The 25,546-nt window shown below is 39.0% G+C and overlaps 1 protein-coding gene across 2 annotated transcripts in view; it reads right to left on the reverse strand.

Moving 5' to 3' along the window:
* Positions 1–1,756: 1,756 nt before the first annotated feature.
* Positions 1,757–25,546, reverse strand: part of LOC126278036 (vacuolar protein sorting-associated protein 35) — a 104,527-nt gene continuing 80,737 nt past the window's right edge. For both annotated transcript variants that reach the window (XM_049977777.1, XM_049977778.1), the window contains 4 exons: positions 20,020–20,199; positions 19,249–19,488; positions 10,798–10,941; positions 1,757–4,684 (listed from right to left, as the gene is read on the reverse strand). In XM_049977777.1, coding sequence (XP_049833734.1) covers positions 4,505–4,684; positions 10,798–10,941; positions 19,249–19,488; positions 20,020–20,199 — 744 coding nt within the window. In that variant the 3' untranslated portion in view covers positions 1,757–4,504. The remainder of the gene's footprint in view (positions 4,685–10,797; positions 10,942–19,248; positions 19,489–20,019; positions 20,200–25,546) is intronic.

A 25,546-nucleotide genomic window follows, 5' to 3' on the forward strand; every position in this document is an offset into this window, starting at 1 on the left:
TCTTCTAGACTGAACTGCCTATCATACATGTTTCACTTCTGTCCAAGGCTACACTACAGACAGATACCTTCAGAAGAGACTTATTAAGCCTTTAGTTTATGTTAGGTGTTCTGTTTCTCTTTCAGAAACGCTTTACTTGCTACAGTCAGTCTGCATTTTATATGCACTCTATTTTTCTACCCAAATAGCAAGCCTCATAACTAACAGTGTCTCATTTTCAAATCTAATCAGTGTAACCTGGATTTATTCGATTACATTCCACTGCCCTTGTTTTAATTTTTGTTGATGTTCATCTTACAATCTCTTATCAAGCCACGATCCATTCCGTTCAATCACTTTTCCAAGTGCTTTGTTGTCTCTGACAAAATTGGCACACAAACTATGTTTTGTTCTTTCAACTTTAATCCACTCTCCAAATTTCTTCTTTGTTTTCTTTACTGCTTGTTCAGTGTGTAGTTTCAATAACATCAGGGATAGGCTGAAACCATGTCTCACTGGCCTCTCAATCATTGCTTTCTTCTCATGTCCTTTGACTTGTACGACTGCAGTCTAGTTTCTGTACAGGCTGTAAATAAACTTTTGCTCCCTGCATTTTATCCATGCTATGTTCAGAATTTCAAAGAGTGTATTCCAGTCAATATTAGCAAAATTCAGAACCAATACACAATAGTTCTGAACACAGTGTCTTTTACTAATCGTACAGTACTGCAGTGGTGTGGAATGTGCTACTGCTGTGAGAGCATTTTACAAGCAGGGTGATAGTGTGAGTGCTGCACAAAGGGACAGCATTACAAGCTAGAGATAATGGAGATGCCCCACCTGCTCATGGATTTAGAATGGGGATGAGCAATTTTGAAGAAACTGATCCAGCCTTGAAAAATATGCCTCCTGATGGTGTTCAAGTGGTACGCCTCCTGATGGTGCTTGTACGTACTCGGGAGATCATTGCAGCTGTTCGCGTTTCCATCGTGAAGACGCCTTACAGATCTATTTGACTATACATATCTGGGCTAGAGTTTTAGTGACAAATTGTGCAAAAATACTGTAAGAATTAAAAGTTCCACTCATATGAGTTGCAGGTTGTGCAGCAATTAAATCCACGACATGCTGTGTAGGGAGTTTAGCGAATAGGTGAGGCTAAAACCAACGAGGATGCCAATTTCCTCATCATCGTATGGATGTCAGAAAAGTTCACTTCCACCTTAATGAATACTGTAACAAAGAGAATTTCCATTACTGGGCACTGCAAAATCCTTTAGAGTTTCACAAGCATCCATTACATAGCGCCAAGGGGACAGTATGCTGTGCTGAATTGTGTCATGGTGTCATTGGTCCTTAATTTTTTGAATGTGAGGATGGCACTGCAACATCTGCTCAGAGATCAGGACTCTATAAACAGGGTGTAAGCCTACAGAAATACTGTATACATTAACATCGGGCCGTAAAGAATGTTTTCCCTGTCCCTATTCATGAAAATAATGCTGCTTCAACATTTCCTGTTTCCCTGCAGCAACTTGTAAAAAAGATTATCAACTTTGGAAATCTTCAGTAACGATATATATAAAACAGAAGAATCCACCACATGGAATTTTCAAGCTAATTGTAATCTCAAGTCTTTAGCAAATGTTAGCCTTTCAGTTATTCAGGTCTAATTTTAACTTTCATTAAACTAAACAAGTGAAGCATTCAAAAAAATAACAGGTAGGCATACAAATTATTGTGTGTGTGTGTTGAGGAATGGATTCAGAGCACAGCATACTACAGAAACAACTTTATTAAAAAATAGTACAATTAGAATCTCTCCATTACAAATTTTATTTTACTCATTTTGTAAAAAAATTACATATTTAATGCCTAAACTAGTTAACTGGAAATAAGGTAAATCTACGACTCACCCTGAAGTCTATTTACAGTTCAGACAAAATTCAATTGAATGGAACTATGTAATATATTCACATGAAATCTGCAACAACAGATGTAATAAATATGTACACAACATGATTTATATTTGTACAATATATCACACACAATGGGAAACAAAGACTAGTAAAAACAAAATGATGGTTTGCACAATAGGAATTTCCAAAACAGGCACTATAATATATATTAAATAATGAATATAACAATACAATTTTTTTCAACCATGATCTGTATGAATCATTTCCATTTTTCTGAAAATTAAAACAGTAACAAATATTTTCATGGTAAATAGTTTACCACTGACCCACTTTCATATATAGGTAGAAAATACAATTGAGCTCTTTCATATAATTGTGTGTCTGTTTTAATATCTGCAGTGCCCTAAATGAAAATGTTCTTAGAATATTAGCACCTGATACTGTGAGTCAAATCCTATTCATTGTAAGTTGACGATTTTCATAAGCTCCAAGACTACTGATATATAGCCTTTTGGTTTCTTTTAACATTTTTTTGAAGGTTGCATACTGCAATAATTTATAGGCATGAGCGCAAGCATGTGGAATGTGCGGATAGTTTCAAGAAATGTTTGTGTGTATTCAGAATACAATGCAATTGAGATAAAAAAAGAAAAGGCAAGACTGAAAAGGCACTAATGAGAATTGCACCATAATTTTGAGCTGATTATTTCACACAGAAATAAGACTAAGTGAAACTTATTTAAAATATGGGTGGAATTAGGGGGAAAAAAGCTGCACATTTCGTAGGAAATTTATGTCCCAATTAGATCCTTGGGATTAGCAAATGCAAACGATGTAACTTCATAGCGGGGGAGGGGGGGGGGGGGGGGGGAGAGAGAGAGAGAGAGAGAGAGAGAGAGAGAGAGAGAGAGAGAGAGAGAGAGAGAGTGTATACAATTGTCTAAGGCATAAACTGCCATTGGAAGCAGCTGATACTGTTTTGATTAACAAATATGCATTTACTGCTGACATCCACTTTACATTAGATTTAATGTTTGGCAAGAATCATTCACATGCACACAATTAAGTTTCCAATGGCAAGATGATGTGCTTTTTGACATATGAACATAATCAAAAGGGAAACAATATGATCAATAGAGCATTTTGCAGGACACATCACGAAACTTTACATTTACAGTGACTTAATAGATAAGAATTAATTGTGTGTCACGTGTGTGTGTGTGTGTGTGTGTGTGTGTGTGTGTGTGTGTGTGTGTGTGTGTGTGTGTGACAAAATTTAAAAAAGCTACAATCTGCTCTAAAACTCAAATCCCATTTAAATTCTTTCATAATAAGTCACCTAAATGAAGAAATCATTAGTTCTGCACCATATATAGACTTTTTTAATTGATAATTTTTCATATATTGTGCCACAAATGTAGGCAGTGACTTCACTATCACCTGATTCTACAGGTAATTTCTGCTCATGTGAAGAAGAGGCTTTGACAAACCCAGTAAAATTTGGTAAGAAGTTTTAATGTATTTTAACAGGGCAAAAATTAAATTGTTAATATCCCACTCAGTCACATGAATTATCAGCTAAGGTCAAGTGATAAGGATTGTTGTCAATACACTTTGGAGAACATATAATGTGAAAATGTTGATATAATTAGTATGACATTACACAAAATAAAATGACTGTCCAAACTGTATTAATTGAATCACAATAATAATACTAATGCCACTGCTAAGAAATAAATGAGTATGATAACAGTGTTAAAACCCATGCATAAAGCTGCCAGACCCACACATGTGCAGCCCCCCCTCCCCTACTACACACACCCGTGCATGTTGTTGGTTTTTATTTATAAATGTTTTGAGATTCCTTGGCTTCACAACAGATTTCTTTCTTATCCACACAGACTTTGTCCATGTATATTTTTTGAGGACTGCAGTGTGGAAAACTTCTGCACCAATTGTAATTACAGCTTTTGCTTGTTAAACAGGAAATAGAGTGTTCTCTAGACCCCTGACTAGATTTCTGACATACATTAACGAGATAAAGGATCACAATGTTAAAGATATTTTGCGTGAATTTTAGCAGAAATTTGGAATCACATCACATTATCACTCAGAGCATTGCTAATCACTGTGATTAAGCTCAGTTACTCTTATCACCAATTGTGCAATCATAAAGAGACTTATGAGCTTTCTATGCAGGTTTTGCTGTTGTTTAATCCTTCACAATGAGGAAGTTCAACTTTAACATTAATTATCGACAACTGTAAAAATACCTTCCCACAACAACAATAGTTAAGCATCATTCCATAAACGCAACACCATCAGATTCAAAGTTTCACAGACATATTCTAATATTACCAAAACAATACACAGTTGAGTGTCACTGATCAGGCCATGGAATTTTGTACTTGACAGTTGCTAGGAAGTTTATTATGAGACAGCAGAAACAAATCTCTGTTGGAGACTGTATCACACCAACATTTCACCATCAATGATAACATCTCCACAGCTAATATTTGTGTACACGTTATCCACCAAGTCAAATCAATTACCAATGGAGACCTATAACAGCATGTTCAGACAATCAATATTCCATCCAAGATGAACTAGATAGCTAGTCCCTCGTAAGAGGGACCATCAGATTCAGGAGATTCTAGTCGCATGCGAAGGTGATCTAATGTATTGCTGAGGTGTTTTGTTATCTGGTCAGTTTCTTCACTAGCTTCTAGATTTGGCAGTTCCTCACTGATCTTTGCAATTAGTTGATTCAGCATAGTTACAGTAACCTGAAACAAAGAGCCACTTTGATAAATTATGCTTTCACCAATCCTCACCCTCACAGTTAACAAAAAGCAAACCAAATCTCTCATACAAGATCTATCCAGAAAATAATGGAACTATTTTCCTGATGATGTTATTAATTTTACAGATTATTGGTCTTTCTCCTCTTCAAAGTCCTCCCATCACCTGTTCACACTTAACCTAGTGATGTTGCCATTTGATGAAGCAGTCCTTGACAGCTTTATTGGAGATGGCCTGAGAGATCTCCGATGAATTTGCTTTGACATTCTCAATACGCTGAAAGCAGTGGCCTTTCAACACTGATTTTAATTCCAGAAATCGGAAGAAATGCCAAGGACCTAGGTACGCGAAGTGAGGCCAAGGACCTAGGTACGCGAAGTGAGGCCAAGGACCTAGGTACGCGAAGTGAGGCCAAGGACCTAGGTACGCGAAGTGAGGCCAAGGACCTAGGTACGCGAAGTGAGGCCAAGGACCTAGGTACGCGAAGTGAGGCCAAGGACCTAGGTACGCGAAGTGAGGCCAAGGACCTAGGTACGCGAAGTGAGGCCAAGGACCTAGGTACGCGAAGTGAGGCCAAGGACCTAGGTACGCGAAGTGAGGCCAAGGACCTAGGTACGCGAAGTGAGGCCAGGAGGACAGCCATCTGATTTTGACGCAATACTGAGAAACTGAATAAGCTGAGGGTAAAGCTGCATTGCCATGGTGCAAGAACCAGGAATTCTCTTTTTGCAGGTTTTTCCATGTAATCACAGCAAAATGGCTTGACATTACACACGGTTCACTATTTCACCTTTTCTGAATGTCAAAGTCATCAGTTGTAGTGGATGTGGCCTTTCTGCTTGAGGATCATCTTTAATTGGCTGATAACTACTTTTAGATTTTGAAACTCATTTGCACAAATGCATGCAACATAGATCATCTCCACAAGCTTATTTCAGAAGATGAAATATTTCTGTAGTAGTTTTCCCCCGTTCGATGCAAAATTTTACGTTGCACCATTGCTTCAGAAAATCACACATTTGAAACAACTCCACGAACACATAAAATAATGCACTCAAATAATGATATTACGAAAACTAAATGAGATATTAACACCGCAATAACACATTGTTATATAAGAGGTAATGTGCAAGGTAGTGTTGCCAACTGCATATCACTAAGTATCTTTATTGGAGTGCAGTTCAAAATGTTCCGTTATTTTGTGCGTAGACCTCATAAGCATTGTGCATGCTTCTTATTTCAAATGTTAGTAAAATAATTTATTAATGATTTGGTTCAGCTGTATTGTAATAGAGAGGTCCCGATAAACTCTCATTCCTTCACCAGCTGGCCAATGGAAGTATTAAAAGTATTTTAGACCTACAAAAAAATTTCAGACTTTTTTCCTTTTTTTGGGTGGGGGTTTACTTATGATGATACAGTGGAATCTTGTTAGCACATCCCTTCCTCATAGTATTTTCATTTTTGGAAGTCCCAGACCCAATTGAATTAAACACACATCAAAATATCTTTGTTATACATTCTCTCTCCCCTTTTAGCACATTAAAATTTGGTGGTATTGGTCCTGTTTGGCTGTTGCAACTTTTTCCACAGAGAGTTTTGGAAGTGGTGGGAGTGGACATTTGCGGCTGAGGGGTGAAGAAATGTGTGGGGAGAGACAGTGTATTCAGTGCCGGCAACTTTGTGTCCCATACAAATCATTTACTGTGGTGGTGGTGGTGGTGGTGGTGGTGGTGGTGGTGGTGGTAGTGGTAGTAGTAGTAGTGGTGACGTAAGGAAGTAGTTTGTATAGGATGACAATAGAATGACTTCCACTACTACCATCAAGTACCGGCTGGAGACAGGGGCAAGTTGTAGAGGCCAAACAAGAAATGGAGTATTTATTAACATGTAACTCAGTCACTGGTGTTCTTTGTTCATATTTAGCATTTGACTATTAGCCTGTGATTCCTTTCTGTACCGACATCATGGACAGAAAGACAGTGAGATAGGTAACTGAAGGAAAGTGAAACGTTATTTAGGAAGTGACAAAAAATTCTATTCATATGAAGCATGTTGATATTGCACGAGACTCAACATTCCTCCATCAACATTAAATACAATACTGAGCAAACAAAAAATGATTGACGGAATATGTTTGGAAGGAGGAAATGGCTAACAAACACGAGTGTACGATGGCAGTTTCCAGAACTGGAAAATGTGCTACTGAAGTGGATAAAACAAGCTCATGCCTTCTGAGTATTTCAACTGATGGTACTGAGGTTCATGCTAAAAAAGGCAATATACAAGGGCTATCCACAAAGTACATTACGTTTTGGAAATAAATGAAGTATTGGAATTTTTTTATTATATACAGATGAAAGCCAGACTTAAATACCACTTTTCTACATAGTTGCCATTTAAATTAAGGCACTTATCATAGCGATGGACGAGCTTGGAAATTCCTTCGTCGTAAAATTCGGCCGCCTTCGTCTTCAACCACGTGGTTACCTCTTCTTGAAGTTGTGTGTCGCCATCAAAACACTGCATAGCCAACCACTTCTTCATTGCTGGGAATAAGTGGAAATTGCTCGGTGGCAGGTTATGACTGTACGGCGGATGAGGAAACAACTCTCACTTAAAACATGCGAGAACTTCACGAGTGGCATTTGTCGCGTGGACCCGGGCGTTGTCGTGTATGAATAAGATCCTTGAGCCCAACTTTCCCCTACACTTGTTTTGTATTGCTCCTTTGAGGTTGTGCAGAGTTTGGCAATACCTTTGAGAGAGTATTGTAGTGCCTCTTTCCAGGAAATCCACAAAAATCACACCTTTTCTGTCCCAAAAGAAGAGGGTAACCACGTGGTTGAAGGCACAGGTGGCCGAATTTTACCGCGAAGGAATTTCCAAGCTCGTCCATCACTATGATAAGTGCCTTAATTTAAATGGCAACTATGTAGAAAAGTAGTATTTAAGTGTGGCTTTCATCTGTATATAATAAAAAAATTCCAATACTTTATTTTTAATTCCAAAACGTAATGTACTTTATGGATAGCTCTCGTATCTGGCACCAAATCTGGGACTCACAGATTTCAAAGCATCCAATGGTTGGATCGAGAGTTTGAAGAACTGACAACATTTACCTTTTAAATGTGTTTTGTGCGAGGCTTGAAGTGTAAATACACTGTTAGGTCATGGAAAACTAACCTTCCATCAATCGTTGAAAGTTACAGTCCCAGTGATGTTTTTAATTCAGGTAAAATGGGCTTTTTTGTCACTTTCTGCCTGACAAAAATAAATAAAGAGAGTTCAGAGGCGAGAAATGTCACAAGGGAAAATTTAGTAAAGAGAAACAGTCTTGTTATGTTGTACTGAAAGTGGAACATAAAAGCTGGTGCCACTAATTAGAAAGGTGAAGAGTGCACAATGCGTAAAACTGTGTAGACATTTCCATGTAACTATACATTTACCCATGCTTTCATATTAAAGACAACTGCATTCTAACTATTCACGCATGCAAGGCTGGGCGTTGGAAATAAGAAAATCATTCTTTTTACTGATTAGTGTGCAGTGCATCCCCAAGATATGTTGTACCTGCGTAATGTAAATGTAGAGTTTTTTCCTCCTAACTGTACGAGTCACCTTCAGACACTCCACCAAGGCAGTATAAAATGACAAACAAAAATACAAGATGATTTATGTACACAGGAATTGGACCTGTCTTCATACTACAGTGAGAAAGGTAATGATCTTGGACACTATGCATTTTGTAAGACATGGGATTCTGTACAAGAGAGCACAATCTCAAGTCGTTTCAAAAAGGCTGGCTTTCATTTGGTACTTACAGAAGACATCACACCAAAAAATGAAGGAATTGCAGCTGAACAGGGACAGCAAATACTGGGGGAACAACAAAACAAACACTGATTACCTTAGTTTTGATGCATATGTTGATTGTGACAAAGGTGTGGCCACCTGTCAGTCCATGATAACTGATGAAGTCTTGCAGAAACAGATGGCAGAGAAACAACAAGAAAGTGAATATGTGGAAGAACCAGAAACATTGCCAGTTTCTACACTATTGAAAGCTACTGAACCAATGGAATCAATAATGCATTACATGCCGAGTTCTGAAGTCAACAGAAGTGATAACTATATTAACTAAGAGTGACAATACAATATTAAAATTAGGACAAAAGATACAGTCAACTATTGGTATGTTCTTCAAACCTCTGTGATGACAGGACTATGTACTGTAAGATGTACAATATACTGATAGTTTGTTAAATGGTAACCCCTATTCAAATACCAGTAGAGATTTACTAATGTAGAGATGTTGCTAAATGAACACATTAGAATAAAGAAGCATAAATTTAGAAAATATGGTGACTTTTGCTGAATCCAATATGTCAGATTTGTATATTTCTGCCATTAGCCAACTGGAATGCACTAGAGTCATATGCCATAAGAAAGTCGCCTCTAGCCTACAGAGTACAAACCTGCCTGGTAACATGATATTTAACTTCATTAATGAAGTTGGAACATGTTTAAATTGTTGTTTCAAAATATGTATAATAAGGGTATGGCAGTTATGTGTCTATGCTTAAAAGTTTTTTCTGCGACTGGTGCAGTGACTGATAGTACCTTTAAAATTTTAATAAAACCATTCTCAAAAAGATCCTTACCCAAGTGCTGATGCAAATGAATACTGTATTTTAAAACGGTAACATTTCTTAGCCAACTGGCACTAGTCCCTTGTTCTGGGAAAATATTGCATTAACCTCTTCCCAGAATTAGGAATGAGTGTTAGCTGCTTGAAGAATGCGCTCTTTTGAAGCTGTTCATTTGTATTGTTCATGGTAGAGCCTAGGTAGGGTCCTTTATTAGATTTGTTATACTAATGTTTAAATTATATTCAGTCACTTCACTTGTCGAAGGAAAAAACTGTGTGTGGATATGTTACTCACCATAAATTAGTTTTACGTATCTAGTAACATTGGCGTCAACTCGTCCCTGCTTCATGAATAAATATAAACATCACATTCCAGGTTTGTATTCTGGACTCTAGAGGCTACGCTCGCATGTCACACGACTTCCCTGCATTTCAGTTGGTTGATGGCAGACATTTGTGTGTCCAACATGGATTTAGCCAGTGCTTTCAGATTTTTGTCCCTTGCATACTAATGTGCAATTATGAGAATTTCTGGGTGTGATATTCTGAACATATCTCAGAAAGGTATATTCTAAATTATAATTTATTGAGCTAGCTCATATCCTCAATTATGGCACCTTCAATTCTGCATTCTCACAGTCGAAAAAAATCAAATCATTACAAATTAGATATTTTTCAGAAGTATGTTCTGCCACTTACGACATTCAACATCTGGCATCCCTTCAAAAATGTGCATTAAGATTCCACTGTACTATAAAATTACATTTGCAACACACATTCTTTCCGAGACAACTGTAAAATAAAACTCAACTGACAAAATAAATGAGCAAATTGCTATGGCTAATGGGGTCCTTAAGTTTGCCTGTAATCTTTTCTAGTTCATACACAATGCTTCCTATGGCTGAACATAACAGCATTTGAACTGATACTCCTGTTGGTGGAAGAGAGAGTAACACAAATGTTCCAATGCTCAGCTCAAATCTGTTTTTTAACTTGGTTACAGCAACTTGAGAAACAATGCACCAAGTTCAATGGTAGTCTCACTGAACCTGTTACTTTCCCCAACACTCTTTGTAGATTGTACCGATAGCTTTCAAGACATTTTCATAAGTGTCTTATTGAAAGAAAACTGGTTGAGATTTGTGACATAACTGCTGCAACCCTGTACTTGGTACAGTTTGCTGTCTTTGACATATGTGTGTGATATTCATTCGTGACAAGTCAGTGTATGATAGAAAACTTGCTTGGTACCGGTATTACTTCTCTGTATGCCCTAACCCCCTCCTCCCCCCATGGTTTCACTGTTTTTCTTTGCTGAATGTATGCACAAGGAGGGCCACAAAGCTATAATACTTACAAGTAAAAATATTTACAAAAATAAAAATTCTAATCTGGCAGTACAAGATTATACTTCAAAATATTATTTGAGAATTTTTATTTTGGTACCTGTTCACATCCCTTCTCATAGAAGTATATGTAATGATTGAGCAGTTCAACAAAGAGCTGCATCTGGACCAATGGATCCATGCACTGACTGCTGATCCGAACACCTTTCTTCAGGCATTCCAAAACACGCCTTTCATCATGAATCTGAAAGTAAAGAGTTATTTGAGCTGAATTACAGCAAAATTATGAGAAAATATCTAGATTTTTTCTGTGCCAAGCACAATCCAAATTCCTTTCCCAGTTCTTTTCAAAAGTGAGCTAGTGCTCCAGCTTTGTTTTTAGGGTAACATTTTTTATGAAATGTATGAAATTACATTGCCATCATGAACAAAGTGTTACACACACACACACACACACACACACACACACACACACACACACACACACACACACACAGTGAGAGAGAGAGAGAGAGAGAGAGAGAGAGAGAGAGAGAGAGATTCACTTGAGAAAATTACAAAATTATGGGATAGAATTGTTTGGCAAGTTTGTGTATCTTAATACAAAGATCTTTGCCTTCCTTCGTCCTCACCTCGTTCTAGGGTCTGAGTGACCTGCCTTTATTTTTTTCCCTCCATAAGGAAGGCACTAATCATTCCAAATAGATTATATAGGGTGCCTGCATTAAACATACAATAATATAAAATGTAATAACTTCAAATGTAATTGAGATTCATTGGCAGTTTATTTGTTTTCTGTGTTTACTTCCGGCAGTTGATACCGGCTGCACATGTGTGTAACTACTTTGCTTCACATAAGCGCATGTCAGTAGTCATGTAAACTCCACAGCAGCAGATGTTCTGTGTACTTTATCTTACAGAGGTAACATCTATTACACGGACACAATCCTTGGCACAAGTATTGGTTGCAACCGACTGGCAATGTTCACATTTACATGGCAATCAAGAAATAGGACTATCAGCTTCAGGAAACTGGAGGTTTGCTCTCGATGGGGAGAGGCAGTCCATCAATTACATGGCCCCCTTAAAGTTCAGACATTATCCCTGTGTGTGTGTGTGTGTGTGTGTGTGTGTGTGTGTGTGTGTGTGTGTGTGCAGCTAGCATTCTAGCATACCTCTGTAACATTCGGAACAGTTTCAACTGAAGTTGGTAAACATGCGAATTAATACCAGGAGACAGTTACCATGTAGGTAATACACACCTATTTGTGAAGATGGAGGGGGGAGGGGGGGGGGGGGGGGAGTGGGAATGTAGTAATATGTAGGCAAAATTCTGGGGGAGTGTAAAATTACTAAAAACTAAAATTAAACTTTGACTTATGAAATGGAAAATAAATTGTTATGGTAAGATGTCTCAGTGCTCTTAGGGGTGAGATGCAGTGGTGCACGTGAAACGCAAAAACGTTCAGAAACGAATTATGTATTAGTTATCACACCCTTAGTTTTCAGGTTTGACTGATCAAAGTCCTGATGACACTGTCCACAGGGAGGGTAGGACTGATATGAGATGTGGGTAGGGAAGGATATTGGATGAAATTTGAAAATAACTGATATTAATAATAAATCCACAACTTCAAGTAACTGGGCTGTTTAGCAATTACTCTCATGACATTTGTGATGGTGTGAATAGAGTATGACATAAAAACAAACAAACTGTAAGTGAAACTTGCCGCGAAAGGCAAAGGTCCCGAGTTCGAGTCTCAGTCCGGCACACAGTTGTAATCTGCCAGGAAGTATCATATCAGCGCACACACTGCTGCAGAGTGAAAATATCATTCGAGAAACTGTATTAGTGTTGCATCCATAAAATTTGCATAATGATCCTGATGACAAATTGCCTATACAGTTAGGTAGGGGTATAGGATGAGAGTGGGAGGGGGCAGCTGACATTTAAAGCATAAATTGCAACGTGCATGGGGCACTTTCAACTGAATTTTATACACATGTGGTGACATGGAAAAATAACTGAAAGTGAGTGATATTAATGTCACGTCTGTAACCTTCAAGGTCATTGGTTGCATTTTGATATTTCCAATGACATTTCATTCCTACTGACAGGGCAGGTATGGTGGGGGTGACATGTCAAAATAATCTAAATTATAGGACTCTGAAGTTTTTGAGGCTGCTAGCTCGTTTGACGAAAGCAGGGACATTGTGATAAGTAACCGAACCATCAGTTAGTTACAGAAGACAAGTGAAATTCTCAAACCAGGAACTCTTAATTAGTGAAATGTTGGCAAAATAACAGCTTGAAGTAAGGGAGTCTTTTGTGAACACGCAGGGAAAAAAATGTGTGTATAGAAGCAGGTGGTGGTTTGTAATGAGAATTTCTCAAAAAAAAAAAAAAATTGGAAACAGTCCAACCTGTGAATTTTGTTGTCTTTATACCACACAGTCGTAAAACAATATACAAGGATGGCACTGATTAAGAAAATGGAGATAGAAACGTGAGAAATGACAAGAAGGGGAAAAAAAGAAAATACTGGCAACAATTACAAACATGTGCATTAAATCGATCAGTTTAATGAGAGAGTCCTTGCAAAGACATGGAATGCAGAAGAATAACTATAGAAAACCGATCATTAGAAATATTTAAATTGCAGGGGCCATAAAATACAGAAATTGTTGAGTGCAGCTTATATAGGCACGAATAGTGATTTCTACAAATTCAATTACTCTGTTTTGAGATTTGAGACAGACTCATGGTTTGATATACATCAATGGATAAATAGAAATATTAAGGAGGAGGGTAGTTGAACCTAGTCCATGCACTAATTCATAGGTGGGAATTGCTAGAACTTTAAACATGCAATGAAGTCAATTAGGTATGTTTTGTTGGTCACATTTGTTGGTGTTAGTAAGTGATTTTGATACATGCATGCCAATCAAGTAATGTATGCACTTAAATTCTACATCATTAAACTAGATTTAACAGTTCATGTGTGTACTGCCAGTTAACAGTATCCAGCAGATACACTTATTTCAGTGATCAGACATGTGGCCATGTCAGGTGTTCTGACAAAATGACCTCGTGGGGGCAGAAGACTGACTATTGTACCATCCCCTTGTGGATTGCACTGTTTGCCCAGGAGCACACACTGACAGGGCACTGTGGATGCGGCAGCATGCAAGTGGGCTTCCCACCTGCCGTGGCTGCCAGCTCATGTCGGCACCCCATCCACTGTGGGTGCCAGTTCCTTATGTCTGCTGAGTGTTTTCTTAATCAGACCAAGTGCTGGTTGCCAAGCCTTGCTGAGACTTTACCTGCATTCTCAGTTGACTAAGATTGTCTGTGGTGCATAATGCAGTGGTCTCTATAATCATGCTGCCTAGTATTTCAAAGTTTGTGTTCAAATCCTGGTGTGTGTGTGTGTGTGTGTGTGTGTGTGTGTGTGTGTGTGTTTAATACTGCACGAATCTTTGACAAACAGTGCTCTGTGACTGCCAACTTGTTGGGATACATCAGCTGAGTGTGCTGCTGGTGTTTCTGGCATTGATCTTCTACATCCACATCCATACTCTACAAACCACAACAACTTGCACGGCCCATTCCATTCACACCCGGAGCATGGGAAGAATTATTGTTTTAATGTCTCTGCACATGCTGTAATTATTCTAATCTTGTCCTCATGATCTCTATGTGAGTGAATGTAGAGTAATCATTTACAGTCAGTTCTTGAAACTTTGTTAGTAGACTTTCTCGGGATATTACCTTCAAGAGTCTGATTACTGTGACTCTCTCCCATAGGTCACATCAACCTGTGATCATTTGTGCCGCCTTTCTCAGTATACGTTCAATATCCCCATTTGTCCTTTTTGCTACAGGTCTACACATATGAGCAATATTGTAGAATGGGTCACACAAGTGATTTGTAAGCAATATCCACTGCAGACTGACTGCACTTACACTCTATTCTAACAGTAAATCGAAGTCTACCACCTGCCTTGCTCACAACTGAGCTTACATGTTTATTCCATTACATATCCCTATGAAGTATTACACCCAGGTATTTGAACGGTTGGCCAATTCCAACTGTAACTCACTAATATTGTAGTCATAGGATACTACAGTTTGTTTTGATTTGTGAACAATTTTCCATTTCTCAACATTTAAAGCAAGTTGCCAATCATTGCACCACTTATCTTATTAAGATCTGACTGAAAATTTATGCAGCTTCTGTCAGACAGTACTTCATTACAGATAACTCATCTCCAAAAAGTGTGAGTTACTATTAATTATTGCCTGCAAGGTCATTCATATACAACATGAAAAGCAAGGGTCCCAACACACTTCCCTGGGGCACACACTAACTTACTTCTATATCAGACAATGACTCTATATCCAAAATTGTAGTTCCTGTCTCATTCGTTAGGGACTGAACACTTAACTTTGGTGCCACTGACAGCCTTTACATACAACCAGAATTTCTTTGGGTTTTGGGAAGGATCACTTGACAATATTCTGCTACGGCAGTCGTTGAAGGCATTTTGTATTGCTCTCTTGACAGCCAAACATGTTTCATTCAGCATATATCTATCTATAGCCCTAACGTTTTGTTTTAAATTTATTATGCAGTAATCTCTGTTTCTTTTAAAGCTTCTTTACAGTAACTGTATAGCATGAAGGTTCCCTTCCATTATGAACTGTTCTACTGGGTCTGCATCTATCGAATGCACGGTCAACTATTCTTTTAAACTTGAGCCAGAGTTCCTCTATAGCCTCCTGACCTGTGCTGAAAGTTTCTTATTGAGATACGACACTACCGATTTTTTATGTAGTTTACTGTTTGTTTGGGTTGTCCTTTGTACTCCGGTAATCATTGTTGCCATAACCGTGTCATGGTCACTGGTACCAGTTTCAATATGGACATACTCAAAGACATCAGTTGTATTTGTTGCCATTAGACCCATGATGAGAAATGAAAAAGCAAGTATATGGGGGTAAGTCAGATGAAAATAGATAGATGGGTAAAAAGTAAGTAAATTGCTTATAGTTATCACATTAAATATTAGTACATGTATCCCATTATCAGAGACAACTGTCACTACAATGTTTGTGGTTTTGTAGAGAATCCTGGTTGTACCCAGAAATCAGTGCCTACGAATGCCTTTCTTCAGGGCTCTAAAAATGTGGAAATCACATGTGGAAATATCTTGACTGTATGGAGGATGTGTTGTGGAGGAGGATGTGTTAAGGTTTCTGAGCAAAACTTCTGCACTGCAAGCTTGGCAACTTTTAGGTGGGTATTATCCTGCAACAGAATGGTGCCATCCCTCAACATTCGTGGGCCTTTTGTACTTTATGGCATGCATAATTTTTTTTTTTTTTTTTTGTAAAGTGTCCATATACCTCTGCGCGTTAATTGTGGCATTTTGTTCTACACTGACAACGTACAAAGCACACACTTGCATTTACAGGAAAAGGTCATCATAACTTTCATGGACCTGGTGTGCCTGTTGTTTGAATTACACTGCACAAAACCCAATACACGCAGTCCTGATCTCTCCCCATCCAATTTCCATATTTTTTGGAGCGCTGAGTTATGACATTCATCAATTTTCTTTGGACAAAGAGGTGCATGGCTGGGTACAATCACAGTTCTGTAGGCAGCCGCAAACTTTTTCAACTGGCCATTTCATCTCACAGAGGAATAAATGTGTTAACAGTTATGGCAATCACTTTTGAAATAACAAACTGTTTATTAACTTAATTTTTTTCAAACTGTTGCGCATTTCACTTGACTGTCCCATTATAGGTTTCTATGAGCAACAAATTCCTTTTCTGAAAGCAGTTTGGTTTTACTCGGTATTCCAATATACCTTGTTATTCCCCATTCTTTTGGATACGAAACCTATTTTACAGCATAATCTTTGCTCAATGTGACGGCCTCGTGCCACCTTACTGGGAGGGCCTGTATGTTCACATGATACCATTCTACTTGATGTCAGAGCTAATGTCTTGCTGCATCAATAAGCTCCCCACCATTCACAGGAGATTTTTACAGGTTTGCACAGCCTTGTTGCGATGATGAGAGGAGCCTCACCCAATGGCTCACAGTGCTTTTGTCCTCTGCCAGGTCTCCGAAGACATTTTGCAAGCACCTACGAATATATGCAATGGTCCAGTTTTCTATCAAAATGAACTCAATGACAGCTCTCCGATTACAGGTGCCATTTTGAAGGCTACGTATAGCATTGCCCCTTATTGTGAACTTCGTGAAACTCTAGGGGCTGTGGACTGTTCCACAATGTCCCACAGCAAATTCTATGTTTTTAAACTGGAACTTGCTGGGGGGGGGGGGGGGGGGTTGCACAACTTATTGAGTGGCTCTTGTACAGTTAAACTGTGCTCAAATTGGCAAGTGTAGCTTAATTGTTAGTTATGATCTGCAAGGTGTGTTCAGTGCCAATAAAGGGGACTGTATTATAATGGGCCACCTTCAAAATCGCTAGCAGTTTGAGGTAAAATTGCACCTGCGGAAAAATATCCAAGAAAAGACTCACTGTACTCCAGTGTGGAAACATGTTACATGAAATGGAGAAGCCACTGGTGACTGTAAAGATGGCAAAACAGCATTGTTTCAAAAACGACTATGTCGGTAAGCTTCCAGTCACATGCGAAGCAATAAAAAGGGGTGGATGATGAGTGGTCTTGTGGAAGAATGGCTGGGCTCTTTCAGTGGGGGGAAGTTGCGAATTCGTTTGGTTCCTTTCAGGTTCAACCAGTTCCTCACACAACCCATGACCAGGGGGTTATTTACATGTGTCATTGTAGGTGATTACTGTTGTGTTCTCTTATTCTTAGTGTTGAAGAAGGTGAAAGTGCATTTGCTCTTGCACAGTCAGTTTCTGTCCTGGATGCAGTAAATTGGATTGACTTGGCAGTAAACGAAATAAAACCCGAAACTGTCGCCAAGTGCTTCAACAAAGCGGGGTTTGGGGGTCATGTCATGAACAAGACACTTCTGTGGCCATCAAAATTCAAGAAAATGCAGCAGCAATTGCCGAATTAATGAAAATGCGAAACATTTCATGTAGTGCAGATGATTACATGTGAAGTGATGACTTTGTCAACTCACTTCACATTAGCTTCAGTAACAGATTTAATAGAAATTTGCAACACAGAGGAGGATTATGAAACAAAGGAAGAAGAAGAGGAGCACCTGAAGAAGTCATTGCATGCATAAACAATGTTATGCAATTTGCTGTGTTATTTGTTAATTAGTGCCATGTTATTTATTAATTAGTGCAGTGTAATTGTCCAATATACAGTAAATGCTGTGCTGGAGTGAAGGTACATAAATACAATAAATGCTATAGTCTCAGCAAGGCTTGGGAACCAACACTGGGCCTTATTATGAAGACACTCAGCAAACACAAAATGGCAGCCAGAGCGCCTACATCCAAGTGGCCACAGTCATCACACCCCATCAACTTATACCCTCATATGGAGTGGGAAGAGTTTTCTAAGTTAGCTGTGCATCCCCATGAGGTCAGTTCAACAATGCACCTGACAACAGTGGACTGTTTGATCAACTAACACAGAGTGAAACTGAAGAATCACAGAAAACTTAGGTCATGGCTGTAAAGTAAACATGTATTACAGTGGCACATACAGACTGCTTCACTTTGATGAACCATGTTACACTGTGTGACAGTCTGATGAATATATACAGACTTCATAAATCCTTGTGTACTAGGTCAAAGTGAAATTTTGTGGGAGAGTCATATCTTTTGGTACTTTGGTCTTGGTTCATTGTGGTCTTTTGATCCTTATCCAAGCAATACTTTCACACTATTGGCAAATGTTCACCTTAACGTGCAGTGATATTCTGTCTTTCAAGCTACTGCACTTTTTATGGCTTCTGGGTTATTTTCTGCCCATCACCCCAAATAGGAAAAAAAACACCCTCACACACATTCACAACTCACAGACATATGGCCATTGCCTCCAGGCACTGGAGATAGTTGCCCGGAAATGGCGGCTTGATATTTTAGCAGTCTTTTTCATTTTGCCTGCCTGTGACTTGACACGATGTCTATGTGGAGAGAAAAAAATATAAACAATAGATGAATCAATAATACCATTACCAGTGATTTACCACGATCTGCTTTATCAAGAACACAAAAGAACTGTAATTTGGCATCTGACATTAAATGTAGGCAGTATGCCAATCACTTAGATTTTTAATGACTTCTTGTCCATAATAGTATGCAGCTTCTCACACAACTTGAGCACAGAATCTTAACTATTCTGGAATCATGTGATTCTTTTTGTTGTGTAGTGTATTGTGACAGCAAAACTAGTTATACACAGTTCTGAATTTTATGTCCCCCAGTAGAAACAATTTTTCTAATACAGAAATTCCTTGTGAATCTTAATAGGAGAATTATAATGCCTGTACCATTTTCAGTGACAACAATTCTGTTTCATAGTGGTTTACACTTAGTGTTTAAGGAACAAAGTCATCAAAGCAAGGCATGTACTTACCTCCTTGCCACCAGTTGCGAGGCTCTTTCCAGACCAAAAGAGGTGCGCACACGTGGCAACACCACGACACTGGTCTGGCTTCTTCAGCAGTTTAGAAGCTGCAAGCGCACACTGTGTCCGTAACGGTTCATGGCTCTCTTCACTAAAACAGGAAGTCTGCTCCACAGTTGCTACAATCAGTGTTATAGCTGCCAACTGGGCTTTGCTGTCAGAGATTTCATCTTCATACAGTGAGAATGCCTATCAAGTGAAAGTCAGAGAGAGTAAGTGAGTCGGTGTGTGTGTGTGCACGTGCGAGTGCAAAGCATTTAAACAGTGGAGGTGCACCATATGAAAACATGTTAATATATCTACAGCTGAAGGCTGTATGGGATTAACCAATGGACAACCCCAAACAGGAGCTCAGATCGAAATTACAAATATTTCTTTGATATATTTCTTGACAAGTTATGAATGAAGTATCTTATCATTTTGAATACATGTACAGTACATTTGTGTCTGTTGTTGGCTTAATATTCTCATTTCACATAACATCACTACAATTAAAAGACAAAGAGCTTTAATTCACAATGTGGTGGCATATTATGAACTGAGATTCGATTTCACGTTGTCTTTTAAGTAATTTCTGAAGAAATGAAGAACAATGTTGTGAAAAAAGATTATAAATTCTTTATGCTCATGCTGAAGTTAACAACTGGATTCACACTGAGTAATTGAGGTTACACACACAATAAAATGTATATATCACTGTATTACTATGCAGCTTGTTACCTGAGACATAAATTCATATGCAACTGTTTCATGATTATCAAAACCCACACGACCAACGGCCAAAGCTCCCTGCAGGAAAAGTCTTAGTGGCAACTCAGCCAAATCAGCTTTCATAAGAGCACTGATAGTCTGATGGCAGAACTGGAAGATTTTTTGACATTTCTTCTCCCACATGTCATCCTGCAAATGAAATGTGTTGTACTTAATGGACTAAGTAGAAATACTTATCTAATCACATCATCAGTAATACAATAAGAGGAAAACAGTACATATTATACATGTGTTATGTATTCTGTTTAATTTCTCTTTTAAGTCAGTGAGCATAATTTTTGTATTAAATGATAGAAATACTATAGGACTATGATATCAGAAATGCATTTTAGTGTTAGAAAAATACCCCCGTTCAGGTTACAAAACAGTGAGGGGAGCAGAATATGTGATACACAATGAATACGAACATACTTCATTTGGCTAGTCTGGAAGTAAAGTGATGAAAACCTGTTTGAGATACCTTACATCTTAATAATAAAAAACTTAAATCAATCTGATGTGGTGACCTGGGTAAGATTCCACACCCATGATCAAGAAGCACAGCTGTACGGCATGCCATAGTAATCGCAAGACGCAAGTACTGGCAGAGGCCCTCACTCTTGGATGCGCATGCAGCTGCTCTGTAGTGCACTCCACTGGCTGACGGAACTGCTTACAGAGCCAGACCCAGCCAGACTCACCATCTGATGTGTACTTTAGCCAATGTGACCTGGACTAGTAGGGCTGCAACTCCGTGGCAAATGTTTTTACTGTACTAACACATCTGAAGTAATAAAGTCCTGTGTTCTTTATTATCTGTGTATTCTTGTAGCCAGAACACATTGACGATGGGTACGATCATTTTGCACGAGTAACATTGTGCCTTTGCTTTTTTCATTTGGTTGTGAGATTTTTCTTGTGGTGACAATGAAAGCTCTGCATCGAACACTGCTGCAAAAACAGATAGAACTTCTTATGGTCCTGTGACAGGTTGTGGTGGCATTGCTCTCTTCCCCTTCATCAGCAGCTACCTTTCCTCCTGTGTTCACGCCATTAAGTGAGGTGGCAGAAGATTGGGAAGCATATGAACACCGCCTACGGCAATATTTACAAACCTTTCACATTGACAAATGTGGATGTATTTCGTGCACTGTTCTTGTCCTGGACTTTTGCTGTCTTGCATCAGGTTTTGCGGCTGTTACAGGAAGTTTCATCGTCGTCGTTTGAAAATTTATGCTTGTTGTTTTCTTCATATTATTGCCACTGCACACACATTGTGGCTACTAGGTTAAATTTTACCAATGCAAAAAATGGCCCCGTCAGTCTTACCGTGCCTGGGCTGCGACTCTCCATGGCCTTAGTTGCAAGTGCCATTTTTTCATGTCCAAGTCAAATACCTGTATGCAGCCAACGGAATTTGAGATGATATGAAACACTTCGCTCTGGATAAGTAAGTCCGGCAATAGGCCCTCCAATTAGAAAACCTTTCCCTTGACAGGGTGTTGCCCATTATCAAGTTGTACGAGGTCCTCTAAAGCTGCTGGTCGGAAGTTGAAACACGGTGCGGCAGCGCATGATGGCCTGGTTGCATCCAATGTGTCCGGGGAGATTATGTAGTGGTGGTGCAAGCCAGCCGATCCAGGCTTCCGCACAGCATGTAAACAGCATTCCAGCCACTACTCCCTGTTGTCGCCATGTGCATCATTTTACTCCCAACATGATAGATCAAAGTCACCAGTGTTGGGCTGTCTGTCATGCAGGAAAAAAGGCCACATTGCAGTAGTCTGCCAATCAGCAGCACAGAATGCAGTATCAGACAACATGGATATCCAGAAAATGTCATTGTCAGGACCGGTTCTCAATCAGGCATCAACAAGCTTTTTATATTGAGGTTTTGATTCTCTCACAACTATATCTGCAGGTGAACACCAGCACAGCAGTTCCCCTGCTTAATGCCCAAGCATATTCAGACCTTGGCTCTCCTGCACTGTCGCCGGTAAATGGCTGCCTACTTGGATATGGTAAGCAGCAGATCCTGTACTTGGCCAGTTCACAGCTCATGTTACCTATAGATTGGTAACTTGGCCTTTACCTTTATTGTTGTTTATAATACCTTTCAGGCCTTTGACTTTTCAGTCATGGACTCCGTACAGTTGGTATCTGCTGACGTTCCCTATCAATCATTGGAATTTCTGTGCTTTGAATTTCAGGATATTTTGTGGAAGGCCTAGGGTGCACCACAGACTTTAAAAAAAGCAGTTCGCTTGTCCTAGATTTTTCCATGCTTGGCAGATTCCGATAGCTGTTCACGTCCAAGTCAAGGCAGAGTTGGACTGGGACTGGCTGACATCTCTCAGGGTTGTGGTTCCTATTTCCTCTAGTGAATGGGCCACACCCCCTTGTTATCATGATGAAACCCTTGGGTAAACTGCAACTTCACAGTGATTGTAAGGTCACTGGGCCATGACTCTGGGTTACTATCTACAGAAGTCTTTATGGACCTGACAAATCCAGTGTCGTTTCTTGGAATTGCCTATTAGCACTGGTTTATTTCTGGGGCATCTATCATTGTGTGCCCTCTCTACCTTCTTCTCCACAAGCATGCTTCCTCTGTATGGTCTCTTGCGTGCAACCAGACCTTTTTTTCTCCACAAGCATGCTTCCTCTGTATGACCTCCGGCGTGCAACCAGGCCTTTTCTATGCTGACGGACCTCAGGTTGGCACTAAATCTAGCTACTTTTGATCCTATCAAACCATTGTTTTGGTGAAGGATGCCTTGCAGTACCAACTGGGGGTTGTCCTTGCCCATTGGAATGCAGATGGCTCTGAGCAGCCACTGGTGTTCACATCCAAAACTCTCAGTCAACAACAGGTACATTACTCTCAGGGCGAAATGGAAGCTCTGGCCATTTTGTATGCAGTCACAGATTTTCACATATTATTCTGTGGCACCAAATTCCAAGCCATTATAGGCCACAAGATGTTAGTTTTGTTAATCAATCAGTCTGCTTGAGTTCCTGATAAGGTGGCCCACAGGTTGGAGCAGTGGGCACTGTTCTTCTCCAAATACCACTATGACATCCATTTTCGCCCCAAATGGGCACCATTGCCAATGCGGGCAGCTTATCCAGGCTGCGTGATGGCTGGGAATTGCTCTCCCCTTTCGCCTCCATCCACACATTGCGGCTGTCCAATCCTGACCTGGGTTATCAGCGACGTTCCGCCCCCAAAGGGGCATAGGTGTTGTGACCTACGTGTGATTCCACAACCGTGATCTCCAGGCGCGCAGCTGTATGGCATGTCACAGATGTGGCAAGACACTAGCATCGAGCTGGTGACTTATAGAGTTGGGCCTAAGAATTCTGTGCACAGTCTTATGTGTACTTCAGTCGATGTGGCTAGGACTAATAGGGCAGCCACTCCATGGCAATTTTTTTCTTTTTCTGTACCAATATACTTGAAGTAATAAAGTGTTTGTTATTATCCGTGTGTTCTTGTAGCCAGAACAGTGCACAGGACAATTTCTCAGCAAATGCCTGAATTTAAAAATATGAAGTGTCAAAAACAAGATTCCTCAAGACAGTTAAAAACAGACATAGCTGCTGGCTATTACTTACCTTCAGCATGAAAATGTTTAGTACTACTGACAGATATCTTTAAAAATAAAAGTTATAGCACTATTCTAGATTTTTAAGCTATGACATTCTTCCTCAGAGAGGAGAGAGGAAGACAAAAGCTAGAATAGTGTGTGTACTTTGGTGTGTGTCTATCAGCAATAACCAATATTTAATAATACTAGTTTAGAATTGATACATACTTCAAATTTTATATAGTTATTAGGTGCATTTTCCCTTAATGACACTTTTAAAGCAGACCACTTTTTCTTACCATATGAAGTATATAACAAATAGTGTTGCTTATTGTTTCTACAAAGACAACTCTTGTAACATACACTTTGTTTCTAGTATTCTGTCCCACAAGAAAAGGTGAAACTGTAAAGATGATTTCTTTCTGCTAGTTTCATGGGGATCCATTAAACGAACTTGTAGGAGCTTCTTCAAACAAGTTATCTGTACCGAAATGTAAAGTGTACTGCTGAAGATACCACAATTTAACAGCAGAGGCTCAATTCACAGGACAAACCGCTACTTAAAAATCATTTTCCTCAGCTGCTCCTATTGTGCAACATCCATTGTAGTTGTTAAACATGAAACGCTGCAAACATTGACAATATAAGCACAACTACTATGAAAATGCAATGGCCAGAAGAGATTAAAAATATTCACTACCATGTCGAATATAACTGACTAACCATATGTGGTGTAGCTCCTTTATTCCCTGATCTCCAAGTACATGTCAAACTTCCTACATCAGAAATACATAGTGTTTATGACAATAGCACAAGCTTTGGAGTTCAGCAACTCACTAGGATTGACAGAGATCTTACCACACGACTCATTAAGCATACTATTAACTCTCAACACTGCAGCAAAACAGAGATGTTCATTCATCTTACGATCTTAACCCATTAAGTACCAGTGTCCTATTCTGAAGACAGAGCACATATTTATTTATAAATACACAATAAATTATTAATTTGCATCTGTTACTGTTCTACGTCATTTGTTGATGCTTTTTATAACAAATGTGTGCTTAAAGGAAATTAAAAGTAATAAATCCTACCATTAATTGATTATTGAATACTAAGGTACAATTTTCGTTATTACAGGTATTTACTTTACCGACAATTAGTAATATTTGAAATATGTGGCAAAGATCTTTTTGCGATTATTTATAGTCAACAATGTGTCTTTTAAAGTACTTTCATTGTTAGCTCAATTGGAATCATATTCATTGTTATAAAATTTGGTGTACTCGAAATAGGACACTGGGACTTGGTGTTATCATTTCAGTTATTTGTATTGCTGCACGTTCCAATATGAAACACTGCTACTGCTGATTTTTTTTAATTTTAACAGATTTTGTTGCTGAGGTAACTAACAACCCCTGTTTTATATATAAATTACAGGATCTGAAGTTACTTTGAAATTTACAGTGTATTATGTAAGTATATTTATGAATATGTTACCCATTAGTAAATAATACAGTTCCAGATGGACAGTTTATCCGAGGCAAGCCTATTAGATTTGGCTATAAGTTGTGGTCTCTTTGTGCAGCAAGTGGCTACTGTTTCAAATTTGATTTATACTGTGGAAGGATCTAGAAGATACTGCAAGGGATGACCTACTATTGGGATCAAGAGTAGTCCTAAACATGTTGGACTGTGTATTGAAAAGCCCGAGAATCATTGTGTGTACTTTGACAATTTCTTCACTAGTAGAGATTGTCTAATTCATCTGAGAAATTTGGGTTTTCGAGCAACTGGGACTGTCACAGAGAATCGAGTCGATGACTGTCCACTACTGAGCAGCAACAAACTGAAAAAGACAGTTCGAGGAAACTATGACTACCAGTTCAACAGGAATGGTGAAGACT

Source organism: Schistocerca gregaria, chromosome 6 (genome assembly GCF_023897955.1).
Source record: "Schistocerca gregaria isolate iqSchGreg1 chromosome 6, iqSchGreg1.2, whole genome shotgun sequence".
In the NCBI taxonomy this organism is placed as follows: Eukaryota; Metazoa; Arthropoda; class Insecta; order Orthoptera; family Acrididae; genus Schistocerca; species Schistocerca gregaria.